Here is a 22,745-nt window from a genome sequence, read left to right as displayed (position 1 = left end):
TAGAAAAACAAAATGTCTCTCTATACATACATATATACACATATACATACACAAATAGCAAATGATAAAAGCAAACATTAACAAAATGTTAACAAAAGGTAAACTTGGATAAAGAGTAGGTAGGTATTCTTTGTATCATTATTCTAATTTTCTGTAAATCTGAAATTATTTACAAAGAAATTTTCTTTTAAGTAAAAGGATAAGCCAGGTGTGGTATATAAAGAAATATACATGAAGGAAAAAAAATCTGAACCTGTTGAAACCTCTAAATCTAACTTTCATTATTAAAAAGTTTAAGGAGGCTGGGTACGGTGGCTCAGCACTTTGGGAGGCTGAGCCAGGAAGAATCGCTTGAGTCCAGGAGTTCGAGACCAGCCTAAGCAACATGGCAAACCGGTCTCTACAAAAAATACAAAAATTAGCTGTGAGTAGTGGTATACACCTACAGTCCCAGCTACTTGGGAGACTGAGATGGGAAGATCACTTGAGCCTGGAAGGCAGAGACTGCAGTAAGCCAGCTGAGATCATGACACTGTACTCCAGCCTAGATGACGGTGACACCCCCTCTCAAAAAAAAAAAAAAAAGTAAAAGGATAAATTATATACTTTGAATGTTTAAATTGGCAAATGTTATACTAGACATATTTTATCGTAATTTTTTAAAAAGGTATCTAAAAGATTGGCTGGGTGTGGTGGCTCACGCCTGTAATCCCAGCACTTTGGGAGGCTGAGGTGGGTGCATCATGAGATCAGGAGTTTGAGACCAGCCTGGCCAAGATGGTGAAACCCCATTTCTACTAAAAATAAAAAAATAAAAAAAAATTAGCTGGCTGTGGTGGCATGTGCCTGTAGTCCCAGCTACTCGGGAGACTAAGTCAGAAGAATCGCCTGAACCCAGGAGGTAGAGGTTGCAGTGAGCCAAGATTGCACCAATGCACTCCAGCCTGGGTGACCAAGTGAGACTCCGTATCAAAAAAAAAAAAAAAGATTTAAGAACTTCTCTCCATGCAAAAACAAAAAGCCAAAGACAGATAAAGATATACTGGAAAGATATTAAACCAAGAAAGCAGGTATACTGCTAATACCAGAGAAAAATAGTCTTCTAGAGAAAAGCTTTATTAGAAAGAAAGAAAGTCACTTCATAATGTTTCATTGACTCTGAAGTTTCTAAACCTGCATGGTCCATCGTAGTAGCCATTAGCCACATGTAAGTATTTAAATTTAAACTGACTACGGCCAGGTGCAGTGGCTCACGCCTGTAATCCCACACTTTGGGAGGCCACGGCAGCCAGATCACCTGAGGCCTGGAGTTCGAGACCAGCCTAGCCAACATGGTGAAACCTCATCTCTACTAAAAATAGAAAACTTAGTGGGGCATAGTGGCAAGCACCTGTAATCCCAGCTAATCAGTAGGCTGAGGCAGAAGAATCCCTTGAACCCAGGAGGCAGAGATTACACTGAGCCAAGATCAAGCCACTATACTCCAGCCTGGGTGACAGAGCGAGATTCCATCTCAAAAAACTAAAATAAAATAAACTGATTACAATTAAATTAAATATTTAGATCCTCAGTTATATTAGCCACACTCCAGTTACTTAATTGCCATGAATGACAATCATACTGAAAGGCACCTTTCAGTATGATTGCCATTCTGAAAAGAATTTTTCCATCATTGCAGAAAGTTCTACTGGATGGTGCTGTTAAACTATTTTAACCTTCTAACAAAATGGCCAAAAAATATATATACAGTAAAACCTATATGATAACAGTTTTAAAAAATTCACCATCATAGTGGTAGATTTCAGCACACCTCTCTCAGTAGTAGATCAAGTAGACAAAAACTAGTGAGTTTACAGAAGATGTCAACAATACAATTAGCAAGGTCAATTTGGTGAAATATGTAGAATCCAGTTAAGAATACACATTCTTCTTAATCACACATGAAACACATAAAATATGAGCATCTACCAAGTCAAAAGGAAGTTTCAATAAACTGCAAAGATTCAGAATCATAGAAACCATGCTCTTTGGCCACAGGGGAATGAAGGCACAAATATAAAACACACACAAAAAATAACTAAACAAAGAAACATTGTTTGGAAATTAAAAATATATTCTTCTGAAAAACAAAATAAAGAAATAATCATAGAAATTTTAAAATTCTCAGAACTACACAATAATAAAAATAATACATAAGAAAAACTTATGGAACATCCCAAATGTCCATCAACAGCAGAAAGTAAACACATCCATACAATGGAATATGGCTCAGCAAAAGAAATGAATAAACTAATGATACCCTTGACAACCTGGATTAACTCTCATAGACAGGATGCTTTGTGAAAGACATCAGACATGGCAGAATACTGTATGATTCCATTTATATGATGTTCAAATACAGACAAATATCTATGGTGATAAAGGTTAAGAATAATGTTTTCTCCTGGAAGACGACATTGACTGGAAAGGGGGCATCAAGGAGAGAGCCTTCCACGATCCTGGAAATGTTCTGTATTTTGATGGGGGTGTGAGGGAGGTAGATACAAGGGTGTATATTAATACAATTATTTGTGAAGCCTTATAATTAAGATTTGTGCACTTTACTGAGTACTAGTTATATCCCAATCTAAAGAATCTTTTAGGGCGGGCACAGTGGCACACACCTGAAATCCCAACACTTTGGGAGGCCGAGGCGGGTGGATCACTTGAGGTCAGGAGTTTGAGACCAGCCTGGCCAACATGGTGAAACCCCATTTCTACTAAAAATACAAAATGAGCCAGGTGTGATGGCACACACTTGTAGTCCCAGCTACTCAGGAGGCTGGGACGGAGAATTGCTTGAACCTGGGAAGCGAAGGCTGCAGTGAGCCGAGATAGCACCACTGCACTCTGGCCTGGGCAACAGAGTGAGACTCCATCTCAAAATAAATAAATAAATAAATTACGTATATATATATATAAAACTTTACAGGATGCTGCTAAAGCAATATTTAGAGGGAAATGAATAGTCTTAAATACTTTTACTTGGAAAAAAAAGTCTGAAAAGACTAACAATCAAGCACCCTCCTTGAAGTTAGAAAAAGAAAATAGAACAAATTCATAGAAAGTTGAAAGAACTGATGAGAGCAGAAATTAATGAAACTACCCCCATGCTTTCTCACCCTTCCCTAGGAGCTGATATTTTTCTTCGTATCTATATCCTGTCCAAAGGTCCTCTCCTGTCCCTCTCTTGCCACCCCGAATCTCACCCCGATCTCCGATTTCCTCTCCCTAGTTCCTCACTCTGGCTGTAGAAACTGGAGAAACGGTCAAGGGCATCACAGAATTCTGTGGGAAGGCACTTTCTGGGATGGTACAGGTAGCAGAGTGGGGAGACCGGCCAGCAGCGTGGTGACAGGACCAGTATAGAAATGGCTGGACTTGGATCTTCGATAAACAGTTCTTTGTCAGCTTCCTCTTCCTCCTCTTCCTCCTGAGGGACAGAAGGATTTCAAGGGCCCTTGGGCTCCCTTCTTTGGTCTAGTCTCCTTACTCTCCTTTCTCCCTGCTCTTACCTCCTCTTCCTCTAGTCCCTTTTCCTCCTTGTCTTCCTGCTCCAAAAACAACCTGTCGAGCCGCTGGAGCTGGAAGAGGTGGAACTGGCGCTGCAGCTCCTCAGAGGTGCTCAGGCTCCGCAGCATCAGCTGGGGGAGGCGGTTGGGAAAACAGAGGCCAATCTGCTCTAGCACGGCCCCCTCCAGCCAGCTTGAGCCAAAGCTCAGGAGACGGTCCGCCATGTAATGCCTGTAGCACACACAGCCCAGGCCAAGCCTCAATGTGGGTGCCAGCATGGCCCAGACTCCCCCTCGAGAATATAGGTCCCTTTGTTACAACCTGCCTGAGTCACAGGCCCTTCCTCACTTCTTCTTTCCCACTCCCTTTCCACCAAGGTATAATCATCTCATTTTATTTTATTTTTTTTGAGACCGAGTCTTGCTCTTGTCGCTCCAGGCTGGAGTGCAATAATGTGGCCTCAGCTCACCGCAACCTCCGCCTCCCAGGTTCAAACAATTCTCCTGCTTCAGCCTCCCGAGAAGCTGGGATTACAGGCGCCCACCACCATGCCTGGCTGACTTTTGTATTTTTAGTAGAGATGGGGTTTTACCATGTTGGCCAGGCTGGTCTTGAACTCTTGACCTCAGGTGATCCGCCCGCCTTAGCCTCCCAAAGTGCTGAGATTACAGGCATGAGCCACCACACCTGGCTAGCCATCTCCACATCTTAATCTCTCCTCTGCACAGCCTCTTCCCTCATCTCCCCTAAAGATTCAACTCTTCCCACTCTCTCAACTAGGCCTCCATCCCCCACCCCTCCAGACCTGCACTCACTGATAGAAGTGCTCAAAAGTTGTGGCCAGTTCCAGACCAGAAAGGACCATGATGGGTTCTAGGTGCCGCTGAAGCTGCCCCAGCATTTCCACTCCAGGAGCTCCACCAATCAGGCCACCCTGGATCTGTTGGTCAATGTACCTGGCAAACCGCTCACTCATCTGGGAGCAAGGGAAAGGATATGGGCAAACCATGAATGAGGGAACGGAGTAGGAGACTGGGGAGGGAACGAAGGTGAAAGGGTAGGGCAGAAAGAGATGAACTTGGAACATGAGCTTACAGCCCTGTGGGGAGCTGGCGGGACTCACGTGAGCAGCAGTGAGGAAGGACTGCTGCAGCAAGGCGCCAGAGAAGCCGCTGCGCAGAGCCAGCGTGAAGGCTGCCCGAGGCCCAAACAGCTCGGAGCCTGCTCTCTGCAAGTGCTCATAGAGTTTACAGTAACGAGGCACAAAGTCTGGGGCCCTCCAGGCTGCAGCCAGAAATCTGCCGACCTGAGGAGGGAGGCAAGAAATGCCGTAAAGGGAGCAGCCCCTCCCCTCTGCAGACTTCAGCTTGCTTCTGCCTACCTGCTCCTGCACCACGCTCAGCCAGCACTGGGTTATGTTCCTCAGGCTGCTGCTGGGAAGCACTGGTGAAGGCGCCGGGCTCCGCTCCCGACCCTTACTGTTCTTGCTGACTGTGGAGACAGAGGAAGAAAGAAGGGGCTTTATCTCAGCCTCCGGGTGAGTCTACCAGGCTTGGGTAGTGATCTCCTGGAAAGGCCAAGAGGTCTCAGGGGCCTGGAAAGGCCAGCAGCAAAGCAGCAAGAGTAAAAAGCAGGGAGGAAGGAGCCAGATGCACCACTCCCCGCAGCCTAAGCGCCACTGGCCACAGCTGGGACTTACAGGGCCGAGAGGATGGCTCAGGAAGAGGCCCAGGAGGAGGCTCCACATGCACCAGCAAGTGGCAAAGCCGACGGACGCGAGAAGCAAAGGACGCTGCTCGACTCAGGGGGTTCCGCGAGCTCTCTCTCTGTTCTAAGTACTGATCCAGCAGCCACCCCAGGGCACTCACACCTTCTTCATCTGCAAGAAGACAGGTCAGGAACAGGTCTCCATGGGAGATGGGAGACCAGACAGCCCAGGGCAGAGGAGGGAGGAGGATCAATTGTATAAAAAGGCTTGAGGGGCAGCAGCACCCTAGTCCTCCCCTCACCAAGGTGTGCTTCAGCTGGAGTCTGGGGAGATGGTAACAGGGCGGGGATGGGGTTGTGGGGAAGATTCAAATACCAGAGTCTCAGGGAGCAGTGCCTGGGGCAGGAAGGAGAGAGGAACACTGAGGTGACAGGCCTTCAGGGATAAAGACAGGAACCAAAAGAACCAAGAGCATTAACTCAGGTGATCCCTGGGAATAAGGTCAAGGAGCTGGTTAGTGGGGGCAGGTGTCAGCATGGTTACCGGGAGAGGTGATGTTCTGCACCAGGGGGCTGACCAGGGCCTCCCAGCAGGTCTTGCCCAGCGCTTGGGCGGCCTCGTCGTCAGGGAGGAAGCGGTCAGCGAAATTCTGCTCGTGGCGCAAAACCCTGTTCAGTCTAGGAACAAACAGTGCATGGTGGAGGATTAAAGGCACTGGATTTCCCTAAGGCCTCCATTCAAGTGCAAATCAGCTCCCAGTCACCCTGGTTTGGTCCCTGATCCAACTCTTTCCAGTCAACACACACTTCTTACCTATGTTCACCTTCCCCCTCCTGTTCTGGCTGCAGCTTTCCCTGCTGGACTCCCACAGAAGCATCCCTCCCACCACCTACTTCTTACAGTGTCCTTTTCCCTTACCCATATTCCCTCATCAGGCCCCACCCACCTGGGACAGAGCTGGAGGAGGCGGCGGCGGTCTTCTGCTATGTCCTGGCTCCAGGCTTGTGCCCGAATTGTGTAAAAGAGACATGTTCGGCGACACAGCTGCTCCCGGAACAGTGGCCAGAATGTGGGCTTAGGACCCAGGACCTCCACACCCCGAACCCGGGTGTCAATGCCGCCCTGCAACAGCAGAGACTTAGCTGTCTTGTCACCTAAGCCGCTGAGCCACTGGGTACTACCAAAACCAGGCCTCCTGTCCTGAGCTCTCTAGAACTGCTCAGGACATCCCCACATCTCTGGGACTCAACAGGTCCCTGGGCCATCTCCCAAGTGGATCAAGAAGAAACGCTGGCTAAAGCCCTAGCCTCTAGATGTTAAGAGAACCCAGACACTCTGGAGACCCTGTGCCACCTCCTCCTCCTCAGCCCCGGCTGACGCCCTGGCCCCACCTGCTGGCAGCGCTTTATGCGGATCTGGATGATGGGCCAGAAACGGTTCAGGTTCTCCAGAAGGATCACCCGGCTGGCACAGGGCATCACATTCACCTGGCAGGGCAGGGGAGAAGACGGAGAGGAAACAGCTGTCACCTCCAGAAACAGGTGGAAAAATTGTTGACGGTAACCAAGTTGGTCATGGTGTCTGCCCTTCACTTCTGCAGAGCCCAGGATCTACATGGCTCCATATCCCTAATCCCACTCTCACTGCTTACAAGACAATGCCTTCCCAGGAGGAAGGGATGTCACCATCCCCCAGGGACTAGGTCCTCCCTATGGGCACTGGGACAAAAAGGATGTGGAGCCAGGTGAAGGGGGCACAAGGGTCCCCACCGTGTTGAGCTCAGTGCTGATGCAGCTGGTGCTGTCACCCCCAAACACCACCACTCTGGCTGGCATGTAGCTTGAGTCCTCACTGGCCACCAGCAAAGTGAGCTGCCTGGGAAGGGAGAAAGGAAGCAGTCAAAGCTGGGCCTCTGCACGTGGCAGCTCACACCTTTAATCCCCACACTTCGGGAGGCTTAGGTGGGAGGATTGCTTGAGGCTAGTTTAAGCTCAATCTGGGCAACATGGCAAGATCCCACCTCTACAATATAAAAATGAAAATAAATAAATAAAAAGGCCAGTGCTCTGGTTTTAGTTGAAAACTATTTCAACCCACCACTTCTTTCTCAGGCTCCTGTTCCTCACTACACCCTCTGCTCTTCCCTTTATATTCCCCCAAAGTGGCTAAATTTAAACCCACAGTTTCAACTGAAAATTAATCCACAGAGGACTCCAAATCCACATCTCTAGCCCAGGCCACTGTCCTGAGCTTTCGTGCTGTGTCCCCATGTCATGTCCCATGGGCACCTCAAAGTCAACATGCTCAAATGAAATGATCATCTGTCCACAGAAACCTGCCCCACTTCCTATTTCTCTCCTGGAAAATAAAACTTCCGTGCACGCAGTACTCAACTAGAATACGGTCACTGTGGTCTTCACCTTCTCGTGGCTTCCCTGACCCAAAGGCAAGTCCTGCGGGCTCCTAAGGACTTTCCAGTCCATTCCCACTCCTGCTGACTAGCTGAACATATGGATCCTTTCTCTACTAGACCACTGCACAAATCTTCCACCTCTTTCTTCTGACTCCCAACCAAACTCCTATAATTTCCAGAGTGAGCTTTCTCAACAAAAAATCTAGTTTTTGATTAAAAAAAAAAATCTTGGACCCGGCGCGGTGGCTCACGCCTGTAATTCCAGCACTTTGGGAGGCTGAGGCAGGTGGATCATGAGGTCAAGAGATCGAGACCATCCTAGTCAACATGGTGAAACCCCGTCTCTACTAAAAATACAAAAAATTAGCTGGGCATCGTGGCGCATGCCTGTAATCCCAGCTACTCAGGAGGCTGAGGCAGAATTGCCTGAACCCAGGAGGCGGAGGTTGCGGTGAGCCAAGATCGCCAAGATCGCGCCACTGCACTCCATCCTGGGTAACAAGAGTGAAACTCTGTCTCAAAAAAAAAAAAAAAAAAAAAAAAATCTCATTTTTGGCTGGGCATGGTGGCTCACGCCTGTAATCCCAGCACTTTGGGCGGCCAAGGCAGGTGGATCACGAGGTCAGGAGTTCAAGACTAGTCTGGCCAAAATGGTGAAACCCCGTCTCTACTAAAAATACAAAAAATAGTCAGGTGTGGTGGCGCATGTCTGTAGCACTCCAGCCTGGGCAACAAAGTGAGACTCAGTCTCAAAAAAAAAAAAAAAAAAACAAAGAAAACAAAACAAACAAACAAAAAAAAACATATATAGTTTTCTCTCTTCCCTTCTTAAAATGTTCCATTGGCTCTCCAAAGTTTTGGAATAAAGTTCACACTTCTTAGCTCACCACTTTGTGATCCACCTTTGCTACTTTTCTGGCTTGTATCTTCTGCCGCTTTGATATACACAGCTTTCACTGCAGCCAAACATGATGACTTCAAGTCCCTCCAAATATTCTGTGTCTTACTTCCGTTTTGCACATATGCTGTCCTTGTGCCTAGAATATTGCCCCCTCTTTATCTACCTAATTTCAATGTCAAAACCCAGCTCAGTCACCCCCTCCTTCCAAAAGGAAGCCTGCTCTGATGCCTCAGCCTCAGGTCCACATGTGGACCACGTGCTTTTTCTTACTCTGCTCTTACTTGATTTTCTAGTGTGGCTCCCCAGCTGGAATGCAGGAACCATACCTTATTGTCCTTCTATTTCCAGACCCCTGCACAGTGCCTGGCACAAATGCCCACAGGAGAAATGGGTAAGTGAGCTATGGATCTTCCCTCAACACTAAGCAAGGGCGGTGACATCTGTACCTGCTGGAGTACAGTCACCAGATTCCAGGCTGAGGGGATGTCTGTACTCAGCACAGCAAAGGCAGGTCAATGTGTCTATGTGTTCACTGCACGAAATTGGTTTGAGTGTGTCCCTCCAGCATGGGGGTGATAACTGGGGTTGTGTGTATCTGGGTGCTTTAGGGAAGTATCCTGGGGCACAGAAGAACATTCCCTTCTGTGTGTTCACACCTAACAAGAACCCCACGGTGCATGTGCAGGGTGATGTAGTGGGATCCGGTGCTGCCGTTGGACTCCCAGTAGGTTTTGGGGTTATGGTCCATCAGCTTGCTGGCCCGGTGCGGGTTGGAGGACACCTCCACCTTCTCCCAGCACTTGTCCTCCTTCACTTCCACACTGGAGCCTGGGGGCAAGTGGGAGGGTGTGGTGGTCACAGCCAAGTAAATTGAGAGAGAAAAAAGGAAAAAGGTCTCGGGAGCAGGAAGGGAAGGGGCGAACAGACACTGGACGGGAGCCAGGAGAAAGCAGGTAAGGGCACTAACCCTGGCAGAGATGCCTGAGGAACACATCAAAGAAGGGGATATTGATGGGTTGGTAGGTTCGTCTGTGGTCTTCAATCTGGCCCAGAACCATCTGCAGCGGGAACATCAGGGAGGAGGAGGAGAGGGAGGAGGAGGAACACAGAGAAACAGACAGAAACAGGTAGAGAGAAAAAGTTAAGGGTCAACAGAACACTCAACTGCTCTCTCCCTAAATTTTGACAGAACCATGTAAAGTCAAGGTTAGGAAACAAGTGCCCCAGATTTGCTACTGCCTGTGCCAAACACGAATACCACACAGGGATACCAAAGAGGAACCCATTGACTCCCTTCCCCTCGTTCTGACTTACATTCTCTCAGCCGCTCCTCACCTGAATGCAGCCGGCCAGAATGCTGGAGGTGAGGTTGCTGTAGAGCTGTGCATACTTCTCACACTCTGTCACCAGGTCCTGAAGCTCACAGCCCAGCAGCAGCTGAGCTGAGTGCTTGTCCAGGACTTTGGAGAGGACCTCTTTTGCGCCCAGGCAGCAGAGAACCACAGCATAGTCCTTATGCATCGAGGCCAGGCGATGTAGGAAGCAGGTCAACTCCTGAACAATCTGAGCCCACAGCCACATAGATGAATTTACAGGAAACAAGGGGCAGGACATGTAAGTGTTGAGGAGAGGGCTCAGTAAAGGAAGCATAGTGGCTGAGATTTTGGAGACATGCAGAAGCCCAGGGAAAGAAGAGCACCAAAAATCTGGGTGGAGTAAGATAGAGGGGTACTAGGACTCCAGAGTGAGTTGGCAGGAAGAGAGCTCCGGCACAGCTTTCCAGGCTGCTTCCTGCTAGGCCAAGCTATGTTAACCCTGATGCCTGAGCCTTGCTCTCCAATGCACAAACCCTGAAGGGAGGAGAGCTGTTTGGATTGGTGAATGTGGGCCTTTCCTTTATCCAGAATCTAAAATCCAGGTTCATCTAAGGGGCTTATACCTCAAAGATCCCAGTTCTGGAGATTCTTTTTTTTTTTTTTTTTTTTGAGACGGAGTTTCGCTCTTGTTACCCAGGCTGGAGTGCAATGGCGCGATCTCGGCTCACCGCAACCTCCGCCTCCTGGGCTCAGGCAATTCTCCTGCCTCAGCCTCCTGAGTAGCTGGGATTACAGGCACGCGCCACCACGCCCAGCTAATTTTTTTGTATTTTTAGTAGAGACGGGGTTTCACCGTGTTGACCAGGATGGTCTCGATCACTTGACCTCATGATCCACCCGCCTTAGCCTCCCAAAGGGCTGGGATTACAGGCTTCAACCACCGCACCCGGCTCAGTTCTGGAGATTCTTAGATGACGTTACCCTTCTTCTTCCTACGCCCATCCCAGTGCCCGAAGATTCATTCAGAAAGGCTTTGCTGTGCCCTCCAGAGCCTCACAAGGAAGTTGGTACCCCAGATGCTGCCTTCCCCTCCCTGCCCCTTGCCAGGGCTCTGGTACCTCAGAGTCACTGCTAGGGCCACTCAGGCAGTTGAGGCAGGGCTCCAAGACCTCGTGCCAAGGGAGGACCACTGCCTCAGGGAAATCCAGCAGTCGGGTCATGACCCTGGTGAGGGGATGGAACAAGTGAAGTCCCTGAAGTCTGCCAGTTCCCCTCATCCCAATGCATGCACCTCAATAGGTCCCTCACCTCAGCACAGACAGCAGCAGAGTCTTGTTGGGCCCGGGAGCATCCAGAGTCCGCAGCAACAGGAGGAAAGGCTGGGTTTCCTGCTGGAGGCGCTTGAGAAGGGGTCTCACAGCACCCCCAGGGCTGCCCTCACGGCATAGCATGCGCTCCAAATCCAGGAGTAGTTCTGCAGATGGGCCCCCCACCAGGGATCGAATCAGTAGCTCAGGCGACCCATCCTGACCCTGGATGATGGGGGTCTCCAGTGCTGCAGCCAGACACATCGGAGGGAAAAATGTGGATGAAGAGTCTTACTAGTTTGTCAAACTGAGAACTGGGAAGATCCAGAAAATCACCCCAAAATTTTCCTTCCATATTGAGAATATCTTCAGTTGTTAACCAAACTATGAGGAATTTTCTTTCCTGGCCCCATATACAAACCTAACCGCATTTGAAAGAAAACCTAGTAGAGCAAACATTGTCAAGTTAAACACAAGACATTTTAAATCTTTTTTTTTTTTTTTTTGAGATGGAGTCTTGTTCCAGGCTGGAGTGTAGTGGCGCAATCTCGGCTCACTGCAGCCTCTGCCTCCTGGGTTCCAGCGATTCTCCTGCCTCAGCCTCCTGGGTAGCTGGGATTGCAGGCACGCACCACCATGCCCAGTTAATTTTTTTTGTATTTTTAGTAGAGACGGGGCTTCGCCATGTTGGTCAGGCTGATCTCAAACTCCTGATCTCAGGTGATTCACCCACCTCAGCCTCCCAAAGTACTGGGATTACAGGCGTGAGCCACCGTGCCCAGCCAACATTTTAAATCTTATAGTTGTATAACTGTTAGCAATAGTAAATATTAGATTCGATGATTACATCCCTGTACTACCTGCATGGTGGCTTTAGGTTCACGGACTAAAAGATACATACATGTTTCCTATTTCTTTTTTTTGAAACGGAGTCTCGCTCTGTCACCCAGGCTAAAGTGCAGTGGCATGATCTCTTGGCTCAATCCTGAGCTCAAGCAATTCTCCTGCCTCAGCCTCCCAAGTAGCTTAGATTACAGGCACCCACCACCACACCCAGCTAATTTTTATATTTTTAATAGAGACTCGGTTCCATGTTGGCCAGGCTGGTTTCAAACTGTGGACCTCAAGTGATCTGCCTGCCTCAGCCTCCCAAAGTGCTGGGATTAAAGGCATGAGCTATTGCACCCAGCCACATATTTCCTATTTCAGTATCCCTCCATACTTCTAGGTTTACACTTGTTTCTCAGTCACAAAGGGTTTCTTCCCCAGTATCAGTATTTCGTGTTTCTAGGCACAAATGTTCTGTACCATAAATTATAATTCCTTTTAAGAAAGCCTCCCTATTCTGTGAAGAGAAAGTTAAGCATAAAAGAAAAAAGAAGAAAGGCCTTCCTAGATACATCATTTCAATGAATCTTCTACTGTGCAATAAGACTGGGCCAAACCTAGCCCAGACAGATGGGAATCCATATGTTTAAAGCCATTCAATAAGGCAATTTCCAGCCAGGCACTGTGGCTCACACCTGTAATCCCAGCACTTTGGGAGGCCGAGGCAGGTGGATCTCCTGAGGTCAGGAGTTTGAGACCAGCTTGGCCAACACGGTGAAATGCTGTCTCTACTAAACACAAAAATTAGCTGAGCATGGTGGCAGACACCTGTAATCCCAGCTACTCGGGAGGCTGAGGCATGAGAATCGCTTGAACCCGGGAGGTGGAGGTTGCAGTGAGCTGAGATCACACCACTGCACTCCAGCCTGGGCAACAAGAGCAAAATTCCAACTTAGAAAAAGGAAGACAATTTCCTTGCACATATCCCACAGTCTTCCTCTTCTTGGTCGGGAAGTTCTACTTAAGACCTAACCTGAGCACCGCAATGCTCACTCATTTCCTGAAATTTCCTTGTATCTTTCCAGTAAAGAGCTGCTATGTAAACCTTAGCCTTCCTGGTCACGGGCTGGCCCTGTGTGATTCCTCTGCAAAACCACCCCTCCACAATGGTACCTGCAAGCTCAGGGCTGCCCGGAGGCTCTGAGTAGCGATTGAGAAGCATCATGAGGATGGTGCGTGTGGTAGGCATAGGCTCTGTCCCCGGTGCTATCCCTGAGTGCCTAAACAAGGTGTCTCTCAGCTCTCGGGTTATAATCTGGTCTCCCAGAGTGTGGTGGTTGCACAAAAGCAGGTTGAGCAGGAGCAAGCCATTTCTCACTGCAGAAGAGCACCTGGGAGGAGGGGGTGACCAGAAAGAAATCGAGAGACCATGAGTGCAATGGAAGCAGCAAAGCAAGCACAGAGGGCCAGGCAGCTGGGGAGCAAAGGGCTCCAGTGGGCCCTCTGAGCCAGGACATCTGATCCCCTGACCTCAGGCCACTCCTCCCAAACCCATAAAGGAAGCTCAGTGTCTCTGCCCTCTCTGGGAATCTCCCTATCCCCAACCCACTTGGTTTCTCTTCCAACAACAGTTGTTGGGCCACCAATGCTTAATCGGGAGGTGACAGCGTGAGGGGAATTCCTGTGGAGCACAGGAGTAGTAGGGTTTGGGACTAAGCAGGATCCCGGAGTTGGGAGGGTAATGCCCTGACCCCTCAGTGTTCAGCATCAGGATCACAGCTGCAGGGACAGTGAGGAGCAGGCTCTCAGAGCCCGGGCGTGTGGCTGAGTCGATGCTGGCGAAGATCTCTCTGGTCATCTGAGCATCAAACAAAGAGTGGATAGAATCTCGGCCAGTAACAAAAGTGGGGATCTCCGAGGAGCTGGCGACGGCGAGCATCTTCAGTGCCTGTGAGGAGGATGTGAAAGGAGAGTGAGGAGTGGGCAGAGCGACCACGAGGAAAGGGAAAGCCAGGGCCTCATTCTACACCTCAAACTTGGGAGCAGCTGGCTGTCTGCAAATAGGTAGAGTGGGAGGCAGAAATGGAAGAGGTAGTGATGGGACATCACATGCCACAAAGAGAGGGAAAGAGGAAGGATGGAAAAGAAGAAAGAAAAGAAACTAAACAACGACAACAACAAACCCTGAGACTGGATGGTAAGATCAGCCTTCCACTCCTCTCTGCCCCTGGGCTCGCAGCACCAAGACTACTGGAGTGGAACACCCGCCTCTCCTGCATCTTCCCCTCAGGATGGTGCCCCTCGCAGCATCCAGTTGTCTTTAGGGGCTTCTTCCAGTTGTCTTGCACCTCACTTGCACTCCTTCCCTTGCAAAATCTTTCCCCTGAGTTCCATGACTTCACATCCTCCCGGCTTTTCTCCTACCTCTCTGGTGTTGCTTTGCCTGGTACTCAAACACTGAGGACCCTTGTCCCCTTTCTCTGGACTCTACACTCTCCCACACTGAGGCAACCAGGTCCATTCCCATTGCTTCAATTCCCACCTATATGTCAAGTCTCCAAAACCTGGGTCTCCTGGCCTTAGCCAGTATCCAGCCCTTCTATGTAAGACTTCTCGGTTGTCTCACAGGCAGTGGTTGGCATTATGAGAAAAATAATCGTAATGTGTAAACCTGTTTGCTTGGAACTATAGAGAAAAATTAAATTAAAATAGACACTATACAATCAGAGGGGAGAATGTCTCTCCTGGTGAAGGGTTGATTCTCTACAAGAAACACACTAGAGATGGACTGGGCTAGAAATAATTCTCGGGACAATCCTTGTAAGGCCTGGACCTTCAAAGTAACTTCTACTTCTCCATGAAGCTTTTTCCTTGTAGTTACACCACCCTCCCCCAGTTAGCTGAGTTCTGTAGACTTCAGGTAATTAACAAGATGATGCAATTTTATTTCAGGGCAAGACTTCAAATTTAAGGGCAATGCTATTTTTTTTTTTTTTTTTTTGAGACGGAGTTTCGCTCTTGTTACCCAGGCTGCAGTGCAATGGTGCAATCTCGGCTCACCACAACCTCCGCCTCCTGGGTTCAGGCAATTCTCCTGCCTCGGCCTCCTGAGTAGCTGGGATTACAGGCATGTGCCACCATGCCCAGCTATTTTTTTTTTTTTTTTTGTATTTTTAGTAGAGACGGGGTTTCACCATGTTGACCAGGATGGTCTCGATCTCTTGACCTCGTGATCCACCCGCCTTGGCCTCCCAAAGTGCTGGGATTACAGGCTTGAGCCACCACGCCCGGCCTTTTTTTTTTTTTTTTTGAGATGAAATCTCACTCTGTTGCCTAGGCTAGAGTGCAATGGCACGATCTCAGCTCACTGCAACCTCTGCCTCCTCGGTTCAAGTGATTCTCCTGCCTCAGCCTCCTGAGTAGCTGGGATTACAGGCATGCACAACCATGCCTGGCTACTTTTGTATTTTTAGGAGAGATGGAGTTTTACCATGTTAGCAAGGCTGGTGTAGAACTCCTGACCTCAGGTGATCCACCCATCTTGGCCTCCCAAAGTGCTGCAATTACAGGCATGCACCACCACGCCTGGCTAATTTTCTACCTTTAGTAGAGATGGGGTTTCACCATGTTGGCAAGGCTGGTCTCAAACTCCTGACCTCAGGTGATCCAGCCACCTTGGCCTCCCAAAGTGCTGAGATTACAGGCGTGAGCCACCACACCCAGCCATTTTTATTTATTTTATTTTTTTGCCATGATCTAAAGCGGATGGCAATTGCTATATTTTGGTCATGTAATTTGAGAGGATCAGGGAATTCTTTGAGCATAATGATCTAGACTATAAATGCCTGGCTGCTCTTGGTCCCATAAAGAAAATGCGCCTCTGGGCCTCTTCTGGGACAGCCTGCTCTAAGAGGACATGTGCTCCTGTTCATGTTGTTGCCATTATACTACTGGAATCCATTCTCAGAACTGCTCTGGCCGAAGCCTACCTGTCTCCCTCAGGAACCCTCAGGCTGCGAAGAGCTCCTCTGCCCATACAACCCTATCAGCCAGCACTTCTGTCTGGAGTAACCAGGAAGCCAATTCCTCTGTAAGCTACTCTGGATAAGGGTCTTCCTTCCCAATTCACTGAGAAATGGCAATGCTGGCTTTGTTTTACCCAAATCTAGTAACAGAGAATTTTCTATATAAGGGTCCCACTAGGAGAAAAGAGGGAAAAAATATTTCTAGTTTAATGGTCACATCTAGAAAATTAGTTTTCAACCAGACACCTAATCATAACTAAAAAGGCAGGCACACTCAACATACCTGAAAACTCAACTCCTGACCTTCTCCCCATATCTCCTCCTCCTGCAACATTCGCTCGATAAATGGCCACTTCATGCACCCTGCTGCTTAATTTTACACCTGGGAGTCATTCCTAAAAACTTCTGGCCTGGGCCAGGCACAGTGGCTCATGCCTGTAATCCCAGGAGGTTGAGGCAGGAGAAGCCCTTAAACCTACAAGGTGGAGGTTATAGTGAGCCAAGATAGCACCACTCCAGCCTAGGTGACAGAGTGAGACCCCATCTCAAAACAAAAAAACAAACAAAACCTCCTGGCCTGGCACAGTAGCTTATGCCTGTAATCTCAGCACCTTGAGAGCTAAAGTTGTAGGATCACTTGAGCTCAGGAGTTCAAGATCAGTCTGGGCAACATAACAAGATCCTGTCTCCACCAAAAATAATCCCAAAATTCCCTTTCCCTTTCTCCAGACACTCAATCCCCAAGAATGTCCAGATCAAACTCTTAAATCCATCTGCATCTTTCCATTCCAAAGTCTACTCACTGGTCTGAAGCACCAAAGTATCTCCTCAAGATCAGTAGTCCCCAATCAGCCTGTCTTGCCCATTGTTCTCGCCCGCCAGGCCCAGTGTACTCACCGCCAGCCCAGCCTGCTGTACCAAGACAGAAGTCTTATATTCTTGCATGCAGACCAGCACAGCATAGATGCCACCCTCCCTGGCAAAGAGTGGCCGCCACTCGTGCTTGGTCATGAGGAGGTACAGGAGGCGCAACGCCTGCACCACCACCATCTTCTCTCCCACCTGGTTGGTCAGCAGCTCCACCAGCATCTTCACCAGCTTCTCTCTGATAAGAGAAGAGACACTGGGGATCCCCATCCCGAGGAGTCTTGCCTGACCTCCCAGCCATGACACCGTCGGACTCCCTGACCAATCCCGTCCACCGAGATCTAATCCATCCTCTCTGCCCGACCTGCTCTCCCTGCCTCAGTCTCACCCCAAGCCCCTCCCCTCTGCACCTAACTGCCTTTGGCTCCTCAACTAATGAAGGAGGCAGTAGAAAAAATGTTTACAAACTCTGGCTCATCTTTTCAAAAACATCTATAAATTCAAAGTGACACTAATCAAAATGCCTAAAGGGTGCGTGTGTGTGTTTGCGTGTATGTATGTTTTAGACAGAGTCTCGCTCTGTTGCCCAGGCTGGAGTGCAGTGGTGTGAACTCTGCAACCTCCACCTTCCAGGTTCAAGTGACTCTTGTGCCTCAGCTTCTTCAAGTAGCTGAGACTACAGGTGCATGTCACCAAACTCATCTAATTTTTTTGTATCGTTTTTTAGTAGAGACGGGTTTCACTATGTTGGCCAGACTGGTCTCCAACTCCTAGCCTCAAGCAGTCTACTCATCTTGACCTCCCAAAATTCTGGCCTAAAAGGTTTTTAAAAACACCATAACAGGCAGATCTAGGCCTTGGAAATGTTCAGAAAAAAACCGTGGTAGCCAGGCACAGCAGCTTATGCCTGTAATCCCAGCACTTTGGGAGGCCGAGGTGGGCAAACTGCTTGAGCCCATGGCTTTTGCCATGGGCAACATGGCAAAACCCTACGTCTACAAAAAACACAAACAATTAGTTCGCACAGTGGCCTGTGCCTATAGTCCCAGCTAATTGGGAGGCTGAAGTGGAAGGATCACCTGAGCCTGGGAGATTGAGGCTGCAGCGAGCTGTGATCATGCCACTGCACTGTGGCCTGGTTGACAGAGTGAGACTCTGTCTCAAAAAATAAATAAATAGGGCCGGGCGCGGTGGCTCAAGCCTGTAATCCCAGCACTTTGGGAGGCCGAGGCGGGTGGATCACGAGGTCAAGAGATCGAGACCATCCCGGTCAACATAGTGAAACCCCGTCTCTACTAAAAATACAAAAAATTAGCTGGGCATGGTGGCACGTGCCTGTAATCCCAGCTATTCAGGAGGCTGAGGCAGGAGAATTGCCTGAACCCAGGAGGCGGAGGTTGCGGTGAGCCGAGATCGCGCCATTGCACTCCAGCCTGGGTAACAAGAGCAAAAACTCTGTCTCAAAAATAAATAAATAAATAAATAAATAAATAAATAAATAAATAAAAATAGTGGTAGACTTGCCTATTATCGTCAAAATATAAATATAAACTTGTAATAATTACGACCCTGGAACTGATCTAGGGTAGTCAAACAGATCAATAGGTGAGAAGAGAGATAAGGGTGATGTATAAGCCAGTAAAAAAAGGAAGAAGCATTTGAATTATAATGTTGTCTGGGTACAGTGACACACGCCTGTAATCCCAGCACTTTGGGAGGCTGAGGTGGGTGGATCACATGAGGCCAGGAGTTCAAGACCAGCCTGGTCAACATGGTAAAACCCCATTTCTACTAAAAATACAAAAATTAGCCAGGTGTGGTGGTGGCACAGGCCTGTAGTCCCAGCTACTCGGGAGGCTGAGGCAGGAAAATCATTTGAACCGAGGAGGCAGAGGTTACAGTGAGCCAAGATCACACCTCTGCACTCCAGCCTAAGCAACAGAGCAAGACACTGTCTAATAAATAAGTAAATAAATAAATAAATAAAATGTAATGTTGACTGAGGTGGGAGGATTGCTTGAGGCTAAGAATTTGAAACCAGTCTGGGCAACGTAGTGAGACCCCATCTCTACAAAAGATTTTTTTTAAAAAAATTAGCTGGGTGTGGTGGCTCGTTCCTGTAGTCCCAGTTACTCAGGAGGATAAGGAAGGAGAGTTGTTAGAAGTTAAGAGTTTGAGCCTGTAGGGAGCTATGTGATCTTGCTACTGTATTCTAGCCTGGTCAACAGAGTAAGACCCTGTCTCTAAAAACAAAACAAAACAAAACAAAACAACACACACACACACACACACACACACACACACACAGACACACACGGGGTAATTTAGAGACACCTGGCTATCCATTTGAAAACACTGAAGCTGGAGCTCTACTTCCCAACATTTGCAAAAATAAACTGCAAATGAATTTTTGGATGAGTTTAAAAAAACAAAATCATGGGTATTTTTGGAAAATATAGGGAAATATTTTTATAATCCTGGAACAGAATAGATCTTTTTAAGTAGGACACAAAATCTAGAAGCCATAAAAAAGCTGAAAAATGTAGCAACAAAGTCTGAAACTCTAGCACGATGAAAAAGACACTATAAACAAAATTACGAGACAAGCGCAGGAGCTAGAGAAAGGGGCCAGTGGAAATGCTGATCTGAAAGAAAAGGGAAAAGTGCCTGCAGAACCCTGGATCACAGTGACAGTCACGAGAGAAAACAGCAGGTACTGACTCTTGATTAACAGTGACATTCAGGTCAACTGAGGAGGTGGCTCGGGAACTATGAGGGGAAAGAACACGGAAGGAGAACTTCTGAGAAAGAAGGAAAATAAAGGTACTGAGAAAGTTTTGTTTTTGTTTTTGTTTTGTTTTTTTTGAGACAGAGTCTTGCTCTGTCGCCCACAGTGTAGTGCAGTGGTGTGATCTCGGCTCAGTGCAACCTCCACCTCCCAGGTTCAAGTGATTCTCCTGCCTCAGCCTCCCGAGTAGCTGGGACTACAGGTGTGCACCACCACATCCTGCTAATTTTTGTATTTTCAGTAGAGACGGGGTTTTACCATGTTATCCAGGATGGTCTCAATCTCCTGACCTTGTGATCTGCCCACCTTGGCCTCCCAAAGTGCTGAGATTACAGGGGTGAGCCACCACGCCCAGCCGAAAGTTCTGTTTTTAATCTGTCTTTTCTAAGAAGCTTTATAATGACAACAGTGTGAATAAAATATGCTTTAAATATATATCCCTTTCTGTGGCCATGATTTATTTTATACTAGATAATATACATGGGTAATACATAAGAACAGACATAGAAATAAGTAAGGGTGTTCACCAAAATATTAACATTGATTGTCTCTGCCTTAATGGTTTTCAGATTTTTTTTTTTTTTTTTGAGACGGAGTTTCGCTCTTGTTACCCAGGCTGGAGTGCAATGGCGCGATCTAGGCTCACCACAACCTCCGCCTCCTGGGTTCAGGCAATTCTCCTGCCTCAGCCTCCTGAGTAGCTGGGATTACAGGCACGTGCCACCATGCCCAGCTAATTTTTATTTTTAGTAGAGACGGGGTTTCACCATGTTGACCAGGATGGGCTTGATCTCTTGACCTCGTGATCCACCCACCTAGGCCTCCCAAAGTGCTGGGATTATAGGCTTGAGCCACTGCGCCCAGCCTCAGATATTTTTTCTATCAATCTCACTTGAATATGATCATATAATTTTTATTTTCATAATTGTCTAAGTTTTTTACTGTATGTATTATTCTATAACCACAAAATAAAGCTAATATGATTTTTTAAAGACAAGCAAAACATTTAGAACATAAATAACAAAGGAATAACCAGAATAGCTATAAATCCATAAGAAAAAGGCAAAGACTCAATTAAAAAGTGGGCAAAAGATCAGAACAGAATATTTACAGAAAAAAACAGAACAAATGTATGCAAATATGCCTAACTTCACCAGAACTAGGAAACGAAGACAAGGAGATACCAATCATTTAAAATGCTGCCAATTAGATAGATTGAAAAGGTGACAATATTCAATGTTAGCAGACATAAGGGAAAACAGACCCATTAGAACACTGCACTTGAACTCGGATATAACCACACTGCAGGGTCCTATGCAGCAGTAAAAGTAATGAGGCAGCTCCAAGCAGACTGATATGGGAAGCCCTCTAAGACATTGAGTGGGGGCAAAAAACAGTTGTAGAAACACACAGAATGTGACTACATATACTAAAACACAAACTCAGAAAATGCTCTATTTCCAAACACACAATCACAAATGCAAATCTATACGATACAGTAGACTAATAATAGTGGTGAGAAAGGACTTTGGCCTTCCTATGGTCTTTTATATTCTTTGGATCTTTTATTTTATTTATTTATTTATTTATTTATTTATTTATTTTTGAGATGGAGTTTCGCTCTTGTTGCCCAGGCTGGAGTGCAATGGCGCGATCTCAGCTCACCGCAACCTCCACCAACTGGATTCAGGCAATTCTCCTGCCTCAGCCTCCCGAGTAGCTGGGATTACAGGCACGCGCCACCATGCCCAGCTAATTTTTTGTATTTTTAGTGAGACGGAGTTTCACCATGTTGACCAGGATGGTCTCGATCTCCTGACCTCGTGATGCACCAGCCTCGGCCTCCCAAAGTGCTGGGATTACAGGCGTGAGCCACCGCGCCCGGCCTCTTCAGATGTTTTAAAATGAGAATGGGCATGGTGACTCATGCCTGTAATCCCAGCACTTTGGGAGGCTGAGGTGGGTGGATCATCTGAACTCATGAGTTTGAGACCATCCTGGCCAACACAGTGAAACCCCATCTCTACTAAAATACAAAAATCCTAAGTAGGTGGGATTACCAGGCATGGTGGTGGGCACCTGTAATCCCACCTACTTAGGAGGCTGAGATATAAGAATTGTTTGAACCCAGGAGGTGTAGGCTGCAGTGGGCCAAGATCATGCTACTGCATTCCAGCCTGGGTGACAGAGTGAGACTGTCTCAAAATTAAGTAAATAAATCAATCAAAATAAATAAGTAAATAAAATGAGAATACACTGTGTATTATTTGTATGATTTAAAAGTAAAAAAAAAAAGACTTTAAAAACAAAGTAGGTTTTAAGGTACAATGTGTAAAAAAAAAAAAAACCAAACAATAAAAAGTAAGTAGGGACAGAAAAAAAAAAAAAAGAGAGAAAAAAACTCCATCTCTACAGCCAGAAAGACCTAGGCTTGAATCCTGGCTCTGCTATCTCTAAAACTCTAAGCAAGTGACTTAAATTCTCTAAGCTTCAATTTCCTTACCCACACGGTGGGATAGTAATACTACCAATGCTTCCTCAGGTGTTAGGGGGATTTAATGAGAGAATGCATGTAAAATACTAGCATCGTGCCTGACATAACAGGACTGCACCAAGAATATGAGCCATTAAAACATCCAACCCTCCTGCTCAGCTGCTCCTCAGGCTGAGCCTTCCCCCACCCCCAGCATTTCTAATTCGTGATGCCACAGCTCCTTCCCCGCTACCACCATCCTTTGCCTACAGCTTCAACCAAAACCTCTTTCCTCCCCAACAGGCTAACCTCAGCAATCTGTCAGGACGGACCAGAGGGTGGTCCCGCTCAGTGACCTCCTCCACAGCCTGAGAGAGGGCAGAGAGCCCAGAAAGCTGCAGGTTTGTGTCCAAGCTGGATATCTGCACGGTGGCCACAACCGCTGCCACATGCTGATCCAGGGAGCTGCGAGGACCGGGACCCCGCAAGGCTCTGGCCATTTCTGAAACAAGCAGGAAAAGGCAGTGGCTAAAAGAACTGTGGCACCTTGAAGTTAGACGTCTTTAA

General features: G+C 47.5%; 1 protein-coding gene across 6 annotated transcripts in view; it reads right to left on the bottom strand.

Moving 5' to 3' along the window:
* Nucleotides 1-22,745, bottom strand: part of CUL9 (cullin 9) — a 45,041-nt gene that overhangs the window by 15,821 nt on the left and 6,475 nt on the right. For 2 of the 6 annotated variants that reach the window (XM_010333890.3, XM_010333892.3), the window contains exons 8-26: nucleotides 22,488-22,680; nucleotides 16,948-17,155; nucleotides 13,777-13,973; nucleotides 13,199-13,416; nucleotides 11,199-11,445; nucleotides 11,009-11,114; nucleotides 9,910-10,137; nucleotides 9,542-9,632; nucleotides 9,231-9,402; nucleotides 7,030-7,135; nucleotides 6,652-6,747; nucleotides 6,207-6,382; nucleotides 5,804-5,937; nucleotides 5,252-5,431; nucleotides 4,934-5,043; nucleotides 4,676-4,858; nucleotides 4,368-4,528; nucleotides 3,555-3,783; nucleotides 3,283-3,472 (exon numbers count right to left, since the gene is read on the bottom strand). In XM_010333890.3, the coding sequence (XP_010332192.3) occupies nucleotides 3,283-3,472; nucleotides 3,555-3,783; nucleotides 4,368-4,528; nucleotides 4,676-4,858; nucleotides 4,934-5,043; nucleotides 5,252-5,431; nucleotides 5,804-5,937; nucleotides 6,207-6,382; nucleotides 6,652-6,747; nucleotides 7,030-7,135; nucleotides 9,231-9,402; nucleotides 9,542-9,632; nucleotides 9,910-10,137; nucleotides 11,009-11,114; nucleotides 11,199-11,445; nucleotides 13,199-13,416; nucleotides 13,777-13,973; nucleotides 16,948-17,155; nucleotides 22,488-22,680 (3,225 nt within the window). Of the gene's footprint in view, nucleotides 1-3,282; nucleotides 3,473-3,554; nucleotides 3,784-4,367; nucleotides 5,044-5,251; nucleotides 5,432-5,803; nucleotides 5,938-6,206; nucleotides 6,383-6,651; nucleotides 6,748-7,029; nucleotides 7,136-9,230; nucleotides 9,403-9,541; nucleotides 9,633-9,909; nucleotides 10,138-11,008; nucleotides 11,115-11,198; nucleotides 11,446-13,198; nucleotides 13,417-13,776; nucleotides 13,974-16,947; nucleotides 17,156-22,487; nucleotides 22,681-22,745 lie in introns of all 6 variants that reach the window. The other 4 variants (XM_010333887.3, XM_010333891.3, XM_010333889.3 and 1 more) reach the window with 3 other exon arrangements.

This window comes from Saimiri boliviensis, chromosome 4 (assembly GCF_048565385.1).
Source record: "Saimiri boliviensis isolate mSaiBol1 chromosome 4, mSaiBol1.pri, whole genome shotgun sequence".
Classification (NCBI taxonomy): Eukaryota; Metazoa; Chordata; class Mammalia; order Primates; family Cebidae; genus Saimiri; species Saimiri boliviensis.
Note: the sequence above shows the minus strand (reverse complement) of the source record. Positions and strands in the feature narration are given on the sequence as shown.